Here is an 11,377-nt window from a genome sequence, read left to right as displayed (position 1 = left end):
TGCCCCAGGGCTCTGGGGGCTATTTAAAGGACCCAGAGCTCCAGCCGGGGTCGCGGGGCTTGCCACGATCTGGCTGGAGCTCCAGACGGGAGAGCGGGGCTTGCCGCACTCCGGCCGGAGCGTGGCAAGCCCCACAGCCTCGCTCTCCCAGCCGGAGAGCGGCAAAGCCCCGCTGCCTTGCTCTCCTGGCTGGAGCCCCGGCCGGAGCACTGCAAGCTCCACTGCCCTGCTCTCCTGGCTGGAGCCCCAGCCGGAGCGCAGCAAGCCCCACCGCCTCGGCTGGAGCTCTAGCTGGGAGAGCGGGGCCGTGCCGCGCTCCCGCCGGTGCTTCGCTCAAAGGAGCGGGACCATGGAAGGCCCCGGAGCAGACCGCAGCCGGGGACCAGGGTAAGTGAAAAAAAAATTTAAAAGGTGCCTAAGGCGCAGGGCCCTCTTAGGCGCGGGGCCCGATTCCCTGGAATCGGCCAAATTGGCCTAAAGCCGGCCCTGTGGGAGCAGTAAAACCCCCTTGGAAAAGCGTAACCCCTTTTGAATGGTGGCATTTTCCAGTGTACTAGCCCCTGAGTACTTAGGCAGATTTGTATGTACCTGCTCCAGTGATTAAAGGAGCAGCAGAGAGGTCTGGAAAAAAATGAAGCAACCCATAGAGGAGCCAGCGGGCCAATGGAAACGGGGAAGCAGGGAGAGGCCCAGGCCTCACAGGAATCCCAGCACAACTATTAAATGGCTCTGACTTGACTTCTTTAGAGAAGCCGCAGCTCCGTCCCACACGGGCACTAGGCTATAGAAATAGCACCTGGGCTTCAATTCCTTGTGGGTGGAGAATAATGGAGGGCTGTTGTGACCCCCCCCCCAATGCTACAGCCCGGCTCTAGAGTTCCTAGCAATGTGGCAGAGGGGTTGAGCTCCTTGGGGCGCAGAACAGGGACTGCAAAAACCTCTTCCGGGTCAGCCCCTGCCCCATGGCTGCTGGGTCCCCAGAGGACAGGAGGAAGCTGCTCACGCAGGTGAGCCCGGCTGGGGCAGGTGTGATGGAGTAGGGACTGTCTGTATGGGGGATGGGAGAACCGGGGTGGACTTTAGGTGAGAGACAGGACCTAGGTCTATAACCTGAGCCAGGTAGGGAGGGAGGGGTGTCAGTGCCTTTTGCCCGGGAAGCCAGACAAAGGAGGGACAAAGGAAGGGACCGGCTGGAGGGGAGTTAGTTTTAGTTTCGGTTTTGGGCTGGGTGGTTGGAATTCAGAGAATCCTAAGCTGGGATCCGAACACCCTGAACCCCCAGAAGGACTTGATTGGGGGGTCCTGGTTGTGCCTCCAAGCGCTGCTGTAACCTGCATTCCTGTTGTCCAATACACCTTCTGTTCTACCAGCTGGCTGAGAGTCACTGAGAGTCCCAGGAAGAGGGGTGCAGGGCCGGACTCCCCCACCCTGCGTGACAGCAGGCAGCAGGCTGTGCTGTCAGAACTGCGCATGCTCAGGCCAAGCTTTGCAATGGACCCTGGCCCCCATCAAACCCCAAGGGATTCACCCGGCGCCGAGCACACGCGCTTTGTGCCGGTGACGGACGGGCCAGGTGCCCACGTTGATTCCAAAGCTGCGTCGTTGTAGGACTCGGGAGCTCTGGGCTCAGCTCTGTGGTTGGCCTGCTGGGTGCCCTTGGGCAAAGCGCGCCTCCCTGCCTCAGTTTCCCCACCTCTACCATGGCAGCCCGGAGCTGGATGGTGAAGCCAGGTGAGGGCGGGGTGGGAACCCAGCCCATCTCCCACTGCTGGGAAGGGGCAGGCTCAACCCATGCCTGTCCCAGGGCTCTCCCGGTGCTACCGGCCCCTCTTGGGGTGGCGGGGGTGCGGGGGCACCGGGGCAGCGTCAGTGCAATGTGCAGCCACCAAGGCCGGCTCCTGACGGGCTGGGGGAGGGGAGGCGGGATCCCCCCGTGGGAGGGGCCCGGAGAGCAGCGAGACCAGGGCTGCCTGACACCCCCCTGGCTGCTGGGGCTCCGCCCCCTGGTCCCCTGGCACCGCCCCACGAGGAGGGCGCGAGGCTGGGGGCGGAGTAACGGGCGGCAGGAGGCGGGTGAGAGCGGGCGCGGCTGCTCGGGGTTTGCAGTGGGGGAGGGGCCGGAGCTTTCCCCTCGCGCTCCGATTGGTCAGGGCTCTGTCTCCGCTGCCCATTGGCTGTGTCGGGAGCGGCTGGTGTTCCAGGGGCGTCACGTGGCCGCGAGGCGCTCGGGAGGTGGGTGCTGAGCAGCTCGTGGTGCGGCCTGGAGCGCGAGCGGGTAAACTGGGGGGGGGACCCTCAGCTGCCCCCACCCGCCTCCAATCATCCCTCCGGCCCCCAATGCCTCCCACCCCCCTTTTACCTCCCCAAATACCACTGACCCCCAAGTGTCCCCCCACGCCTCCAACCCCCGCCCCCAAATATCCCTCTGGCCCCTACTGCCTCCCACCACCTTCTACCCTGCCCCCAGATACCCCCCCAATGCTTCCAACCCCCTCCCCCAAATATCCCTCCAGCCAAGAAAAGGTCCCTCATGAAGGAAGCATAAATGGAGTGGAGGAGGAGGAAACCAGACTAGTAGAGGATCAAGGAGAGAGTTACAAACTGCAGGCAGGTTAGAAGTAGATGTCAAGTCCAAGAAGAGTGGAGACAAATGAGGTAGGTGGGGTCAGGAGAGATCTGAAGACTGGGGGAGACAGTGACATGCCAAAATGCAGAAACAAAGGTAATAGCCAATGATGAAGTCATTCTAGTAACTGTTGTCAGTGCTGCCTGTTCTGTCTGCTTCCACAGTAAAGTGTGGGGGACTGTATCTGATAATGGCTTTCAAGGGTGTCTAGCTTTAAATTTGACTCCAGCACGCTTGTTGCTGATATCCAGCCCCACTCCTAGGCTGAGGAGAGTGGCACCCATTCTCCCCAGTAGTTGCCTCACTGATGTCTTCCAGCTGGTTTCCTCCAAAGTGGAGGAAAGCAAACTTCACAGCAGCCAGGCACAGAGCAAAGCTAGCTGTGCAGATATGCAGAAACTGTTGCTTGAAGAGCGAAACCAGGTGGCAGAGAGAGAGGCTGAGCTCCAAAGTCAGTTGGTGATGCAGGATCAGCAAGCTCAGGAAAAGTTAAAAGCCAGGGGTGGAGGAGCACCAGGATTACCACTGCATGGCTTCCCTGGGGTTAAACAAATGCTTTGGAGCTGCTCTGCAGAAAGGTCCCTAGAGGTCTGCCCATGAAGAAGACTTAAGGGCATGATCCTAGAGCCAAGAAAAAAAGGGTTACATGAAAATCAATTTGCAATGTGTCTTAAACAAAAACAAACCCAACCTATTTTCATGAGGCTTCATTGTTCCCTGGCAGGAGACCTGATGTAATTACCCCCTAGGAGGTCTCCCCCATCTGTCTTCTGACCTCCATTGCTAACGTTTTAGTGGTGCTAAATGGTCTTGCTGAAGTAGAAACAGACCCATTTTATTCAGCTCCATTCAAAGGCACAAACTTGCTGCAGCTGAACACAAGGTGGTGTTTTCAAGTGGGCCCAGACTACTCTCATGCTGTGGATGGCAAAGAACTAGCTTACTTGTCTCTGCAACGTGTCTGCCTACTAGAGATTGCTCACCACCCTATCTCTTCACCTGCCCCCAAACCTCCAGGCCTAATGAGAATGTCAAGACTACCAGGCATGCCGTAGGGGTTTATCCCTTAAAAGCATGTTTTGTCACTGTCTGCAGCCTTTTCACCTACGCTCTGTTAATTTGCCTGTAGGTTCAGTACCTGCTTAGCCAACTGCAGCAGAAAGAAGCAGCAGAGGAGAAGCTGGAGGATTCTCTCACCGAGAACAAGCAACTGCTACTTGAGTGGCTTGAGTTCCAGGTAGATTAGTATTGCAAATTGCTAGGGAAAGAGAGAGTTGGCCAAGCTACTGAAGCAGAGCTTTCCTAGCCTAGCTCCGAGATTGTCCCTATAGGGCAAGGAAGGTGTTAAAAGTTGGGAGATTGTAACATGAGAAGAGGAAACTGTTGGCCTGTTTGACGAGACAGAGGAACTTAATTAACAGTGTGGCTTGTATTCCTCCTGACCTCAAAACTGAAGGTCTAGTCTCCTGTTGGAGAATGGTGGAGAGGCTACCTCTGTGGATGTGGAGGTGCAGAGCACTCCTAGGCATTGCACAAGATCTCCTCCTGATTTGAACAATCTGTTGGCAGCACTTTGGAAGCAGTTTCTACCTATCAGACCCTAAATACCCTACAGATTTCATTCTTTCTTGTGAACAGGATGAAGAGCTTGAGAAAATGAGGGAACTTTGTGAGAAGAACCACAAGCTTCTCCAGGAGAATGAGTCCCTCAAACAGGTAGGGAAGGGTGTGCGCACAGCCACCTGGCGGCTTATTGGTCGTAGGGTTTGTTAGGTTTGGCTACTTATGATGCAATGAAATTCATCTTCTTTTCTAACAGAAATTAATACTCCACCAAATTGCCAGCAGATAGAAGCTCCAACACATTCAGCAAATGCCCACTTAGTCCCCAGATTCTCCCTTTGATTATATTCCACCCAAGGTAAACAACTGCATGCGCTCATTGCCACACTTCTCTGTGGCTGATAGGGCTCTGTGTGGATAAAGGTACTGGCTAACAAATTTTTCAAACTTCCCTCTTACACCTGAGTTGCTTTATTGAGCTGCTTTGTTCTGAAGACTGGGGTAGATGCATCATCTGCCCTAGGCAGGCGCTAAGGATTCCCCCCATCCTCCTCTTTAGCAAAGAACTAAAATCCTTTGGGAACTGGTTGGCAGTGTTGCTCCTCTTCTGTCTAAAAGAAGCTGTCACACCTTGTATGTTGGTACAGTTTTGCCTTATCCCCACCCACTCAAGCAGGCTGCTTCCTCTGCAGCTCTGCCAGCATTTGCTGAGCCAGGGAACAAGAAACCAGAACTCAAGTCTAACCTATGGCCTGCCAGTATGCTAACCACTAGCTATTGGAAGGAATAATGTGGTGATTTAGGATCACTTGCCGTAGTTGTGTAGCATGGGATAGTGCAAAGTTCTGCAAACTGTTTAAAGATAACAAGCTAAACCAGCTGCTGCTTTGAATGGTTAAAAATTCCTGCCAACCTGATGCCTTGGCACCTCCCTGGTCCTGCAATTCTCTGGCTGTTCAGATAAGCTGGGTGTGATATGCTGCTAGGACTCGGGAGTAGTCCGAAGTCTGACACATTCCTTAGGTGGTCTCAAACCATCTCATTTCCATCTGTAGCCAAAGATTCGCCATCAGACAACTGCAAAACCCCATGCACAGACCCCAGAAATGTCTGAATCTGGGGATACTGGAGGGGAGATGGAAGATGCAGAGTGGGTGCCAATAAAAGCAGCCGAAGGATTCAAGAAAAGCCTGTTGGGTATGATCCAGGTGCCTTTCTCTGCCTCCAACTTGGGTTACTAGCTCTGACTAGGGACCACTTCCATGTGGCATGATGCTGCCTGGCACATGCAGAATGAAACACAGCTGAACTGGGGGGTTTGCAGTGGCTTTCTGAAGCAAAAGCCACTTAGCCTAGCAGCACCAGAGGGCATTTAGCTGTGGCCAGTCGTACTTTGGATGGCTGGTTTGTCTGCCACCCACCTGAACGCTTTAGATAGCAGCAGAAGTAGGAAGTGCTCCAGGGCAGCTGTACTTCCTGCGCATCAAACACGCTTGTAACTCTCTGAACCGTTCTGCTCGTGCATGCGGCTGTTCCAGAGAGAAACTGGCTAGGATCGCAAAGTCCCCCTGCAGATGATCCCAGCTGTGGTGTGATGCAAAAGAAGCCGAGTGGTCGGCTTCTGTGTGTACAGGGCTGCTGACCCAGTGGGGAGAAGATGGGTTTGGAACACTAAGCACTCCCCAGAGAATGGGAAAGTGGGACAGAATGGGAGATGAGTGGGAGATGATAGAGGCAAAAATATTGATGACACTGGTACCATGCAGCTTTCTCCACGAGCAGTGATGGGTAACCAGTGAAAGACATGCACACAGCTAAGGAATGGCGTTTGGGAGGTGGAGAGATGCATTAAACTTTGTGGGAACTTCCCCTTCCTTGCTGGTTCCTGTAGTGACACCTTGTTCAGGCTCCTGCTCTCCACTAAGATTTTTGAGGGAGAGTCAGTGTGGACGAGGCTTGCATGTGCCGAAGACTTAAGTCAGTAAGAACCAATGAGCCATTCTAAGCTTGCATTTCCCCAAAGCCCTATGAGGGCTGACTGCCTTCTCCCTCAAATCTATTTTACAGGTACACTCGTGTAAAATCTATATTCTGAGATATATGCAAGCTCCATGCAGGCTCCTCAGCTGATCTGAAGGGTGGGGGCATCCGCTGCTTGGCATCAAAGGGAGTTTGTAATTCTGAACTGCTGGGCTCAAATCTTATTTAAAAACTGAGCCGTTTCAGAACCTCCATTGCAGGGATGAGAATGGCTGATTGTGCTTCACACTTAGAATTTCAGACTGTGCCACAAAGCCCTTCTACCGCTGAACTGGGCTGTGCATTAGCTTTATCTGGGAGAAACTCTAGTTTCATGCACGGAGATCTGTGAGTGAGACTGGCTGTTGCTGGCATGTGTAATGGGAACATGGAGAGGTCTCAAGCTTGAAGTTGACCTGGCAAAGTGATGTAAGTTATTGTGATGGTGCTGAAACACCAATATTGGGAATGAACATCTACCCCAGGAGATGGCTCAGTGGGTCACATGATCACTTGCATCTCTTTATGGGGCTAGAGTGGCAGTGAGGTGAGGGGCATGGCAATTTATGCAATTTGGTGTCCAGTCCTAGCACTGCTAAGGAGCCTCAAACTGCTGTGGCTCTCTGGGTACAGCCCAGCAGCAGCGGGACTGTTATTACCTTGAACTCTCTTCTCTTAAAAGCGTTCCTGCCACGGCCGATGTGGAAACAGGCAGTGTGGCTACAGGAAGCAGAAGTGAGGCTGTACCGCAGGCTGTCACTGTGATGCAACAAAATGTATCTGCTGGTGAGTACTACTGCATTTGGTGCTCGGACCTTGATGCTGGATGCATCCAACATCTACCCAATAACTTCCGTATAATCTAATTCAGAAAGACGAACATGGGCCTCCACAAACTAGTGGTGCCTACGCACCCAACTTGGCAACGTAAGGTCTATCCCTGTGTTAGAAACAATGGTAAATGTCACTGAGTATAGTCGCCCTGGTGCATCTTGCCATGTTAGTAGTTCCATCTGCTTTGCCAGCCTGCATGGTTAAAGTATATGAATGTGGGAGTCTTCCTACTGGTCTCCAGCCTTTTGGGCTAACTTGCTGCAACCTGGCAGATGCTTCTCAGAGGATAGGTAATGGCAGCCCCTTCTGCCTGGTAGCTGACATGAACATGTGCCTCTGGTCCAAACTGCAAAAAATGTACTGCACTCCATTTATTCATCGCTTTTTAAAAACATCCGAAGAGGAACTTAGCTGGTTTTAACTGCCTCACAGACCATCCTGATCATTTCTGATTCCAAATAGCAGCCTTATCTGCCTTTTTTGCAACTGAGTTTGACTAGCAGTCTGTTACTGGGAGGCCTCTGCTCCAAACCTCCCACCCTGGTAACCTAGAAAGCAAAATTAGCTGATTTTAGATTGAGTTGATATAAAGAATTTCGAACATCATGGGCGGGGGTGAAAAGGGTGAGGAGGGAAGTACATAATGTCAGTGGCTTTGATTTTTAACTACCTACTTTGCTGCTGTTCACAGGATCCTGATGTACGTAGGGATGAGAGCGAGACTAACAAATTTAGCCTCTGCTTTAAAAGAGATGAGAAAATAGTTTTATTATGCATCATGTCAGTATTAACTTTCTTTGAAAACTATTCACTGTAGCCATTGACAAACGGTTGGACTGTACCATTTCATGTTAAGAGGAGGTAGTATTTCAGAGAAATGATCCTCTTTTTCCTGTTCCTGTGTGTAGTAGAGTGGCCACCCCGCTCATGCTCTGAAGGGCTTCAAACAGCCCTGGGAGAGGGCTGTGGCAGGGAAAGTGGCTACTAGGCTGGAAGCAACTGCAGCTGGGCCATTTGCCAATCAGGCCTCAGCTGGCCCTATATAAGAAGCAATGAGCCAGGAGCTCAGCAGTCTCTGTCTGTTTGTAGAGGGAGAAGGGCCTGGCTGTGGGGAGCTTGAGACAGGGTACCTGAGTGGAGCAGGACTGGGGAAAGGCTGAGGAGCTGGGGAGCTCCAGCCTGGAAAGCCCCAGGCTGCAGCCTAGCATAAGGCCAACAGGTCCTGGGGGTTGCAGAGGGCAGCCCAGGGGTAGGCCAAGGCAGCAGGTCCAAACCCAACCTTGCCAGTGCTGAGTGGCTGATACTGCAGTCTGCCCCAGGGCGTGGGGGCTAGACAATGACTGGCAGTAGCTGTATACTGAGGCAAGAGGGGATAGTGGGTGGGGGTTCCCCAGGGAGGGGAGATCCGAAGACTGAGGGGTTATTGCCAGGGGGAAGCGCCCCAGATAACAGGGCACCGTGTCCGGGCAGCGGGATACAGAACTACAGAGGGTGCTCCAATGGCTGGAGAGCTAATTTCCAAAAGAGACCAGCAGGAGGCGCCGCATTGCTACACGGTGCAACTGGTTACTCTTAAGGTGTATGCAGGGGTGTAGCTGTATTGGGTCTCAGGGTAACTGAGGTAACATCTTGTATTAGACCAACTGCTGGTGGTGGAGAGACAAGCTTTTGAGCTACACAGAGCTGCTCTTTTCTCTCACCAGCAGAAGTTGGTCATGAACCTTGTTACTCTTAAGCGAAAGTTAGTAGAGCAGGTTTGTTTAAGCTGATCTTTGATCCCTCGTCACCTTGAAGAACCAGTTGCTTTGTGACATGTGCCTTCTAGTGCCCATGCCGCTTTCTCTAGAGTTGCTGTTCACAGCAAGGGCAGGTCAAATACTAGGATCCATAAGTCTGTTTCCTGAATAAGATCGATTGATGGGGCAGCATTGGACTAGGCTAATGTGCATGTCAGGTCTTCACTCCTAGGACCATCCTGAGGCCCAAACGAGATTCTAAAGGATCCTTCAAACTGGAAGATCCCATTGACGTGACTGCTGGGGAGACCACCTTTGAACCAATATGTATCATTCTGAACAAGAAGGTAGAAATGAGAAATGGGAGAGCCTGGGTGGAATTGATTTCCAGCCACTGGCTGCCGTATCTTGTTCATGGCTAGCAGTGGGCACTAAATCAGGAGAAAATTCCCCAAGACCCTTTCACTGCCTCTGCCTCTTGCTTGGCCCCAACCTTCTGAGCAGCCTGGGGAAATTAGCCTTTTTGGCTCTCAAATAAGCCATTGAGATGTTGGCCCTTTACCTGGCTCAGCTCACCTCACCCTAATTGATTCCTGGTGTCCTTATGCCAGCCAAGTACACTAGATTCTGCTCCCTCCCACTCAGCTTCTCTTTCTGCCCCATTGTTTAAATCTCTGTAGGGTTTGACATGAGGGTATGGAATAGCTTCTGTATGGGGAGAGGTTAATAAAACAGACTTTTCAGCTTGGAAAAGAGGTCACTAAGGCGGGGAGGATATTATAGAAGTCTATAAAATCATGAAATGTGTGGAATTTACTCCTTCTCATAACACAAGAGCTAGGGGGTCACCAAATGAAATTAATAAGCAGCAGATTTAAAACAAACCAAAGGAAGTATTTCTTCACACAACATACAGTCAACCTGTGGAACTCTTTGCCAGAGGATGTTGTGAAGGCCAAGACTATAACTGGGTTCAAGAAGGAACTAGATAAGTTCACGGATGACAGGTCCATAAACGGCTATTTGCCAGGATGGGCAGGATTGGCGTCCCTGGCCTGTTTGCCAGAAGCTGGGAATGGGCCTCAGGGGATGGATCACTAGATGATTCCCTGCTCTGTTCATTCCCTCTGAAGCACCTGGCACTTGCCACTGTTGGAAGACAGGATACTGGGCTAGATGGACCTTTGGCTGTTCTTATGTTCTCACTTTGGAATGGATACTTACATGCATCTCTTTTGCTACGGAAATTAGACTGGACAAATCAAGAGAGCAAGCTTCCTTATAAGATTCATGGTATGTTTGGGGAAAGAGTGATAACAGCCAATTTTCTTGCAGCTTTCCCGAATATCATCATCTTCCACGTGGGCTGAAACCAGGACACTGAGAGGCTAAAATAAAATAGTTTTTTAAAGAATAAGTTAAACTTGAACTTTAAACAATTGGGTGGAGTTTTCAGCAAAGGTTCAGAGTGGGCCTTTACATTCCATTAATTTAATCAATCCCTGGGCAGAACGTGAACAGCAGTTAGCATAGTTATAGGCCATGTATTTGCAGTGTCACTAAGTATTATTTCTGTCACCTTATGAACCAGGGGTTAAAAAGAAAACGGGGCTGAGCTAGTGGCCTGAAGCAGTGCTCTGCAGAGCTGCTCAGGTGCCCCATATTGAATTGCCAGGTCTCCTCCCTGAAGGCAGCTGTGCCTGTGAAGAAGCACTTTCATCTTTACCATGCAAGCTAGGCCAGCGTAAATCAGAGTTCTGACACTAGCCCATTTATCCTATTGTGACATGAGCAGATAAAGTGAAGTAAACGAAGTAGGTCATGTACTTCACAGCACAACACAATCTATCAGGGAGAGATGCGCGATGCAGCAAATCTTGTCGTGGTGTTTTGTCGCCTTTGCCTGCGGGAGGTCTATCTGTCCCACAGCTTTGGCGTACCCGCTGCCGAATTGCCGCCAAATCCGCGGGACTGGTGGACCTACCGCAGGAGTGCCACCAAGGGCAGCATGCCTACCGCCCTTGCAGGGACTAGCAGGGCCACCCCCATGGCTTGGCGCCCCAGGCACGCGCTTGCTGCACTGGTGCCTGGAGCCACTGCTGGCTGTAGGGGGGACTAGCAGAGACTATAAATCGTGTGGTTGTTTTGTGATAACTAATAGTAACTAAGGTATAAGATGAAATCACTGTAGGCTACAGTTCTACACATTACAGAATATTAAAGAAATGTGCAGATCCAGTCAACCTTTCATGGGTAAGGGCTGTAGAAGGCTCCTGCCTGGCTCTTCCTGTGTTCTGTGGCTGAAGCAAGTAGGCTGGCTAAGGAGTTAAGACTTAACTTTTTCTCTCTTCTCTAAAGAGATAATTTCCCCTCAACCCTAGGGTCAAAACCTGTTTTATACGTAGGTGAGCTGTGTGAATCCTGACTCATATAACCAGTTTTAAAGGGCTATGTTTTGCGTAAGTCAGTGACAGGTTTTATTGCACAGAATAGAACAGAAAACAATTCCTAACTTCATGCTGTCATTTTCCTTATCCAGTGCTAAATTGGAGACTTGTCAGTCACTTGAGCTGAATTGTGTTTGCATGCAGTGTTGCCA

The 11,377-nt window shown here is 51.4% G+C and overlaps 1 protein-coding gene across 1 annotated transcript; it reads left to right on the top strand.

Annotated features, from left to right (window-relative positions):
• The first annotated feature begins 962 nt into the window (after positions 1-962).
• On the top strand, positions 963-5,430 carry LOC127033539 (chromosome-associated kinesin KIF4-like). Its single transcript, XM_050921479.1, has 5 exons — positions 963-1,007; positions 2,081-2,275; positions 3,756-3,863; positions 4,265-4,342; positions 5,245-5,430. The coding sequence occupies exons 1-5, from the start codon at positions 963-965 to the stop codon at positions 5,428-5,430; spliced, it is 612 nt and encodes a 203-aa protein (XP_050777436.1).
• The last annotated feature ends 5,947 nt before the right edge of the window (positions 5,431-11,377 follow it).

Source organism: Gopherus flavomarginatus, chromosome 13 (genome assembly GCF_025201925.1).
Source record: "Gopherus flavomarginatus isolate rGopFla2 chromosome 13, rGopFla2.mat.asm, whole genome shotgun sequence".
Lineage (NCBI taxonomy): Eukaryota > Metazoa > Chordata > Testudines > Testudinidae > Gopherus > Gopherus flavomarginatus.
The sequence above is the reverse complement of the archived record's forward strand: the minus strand, read 5'-3'. Positions and strand labels throughout refer to the sequence as shown.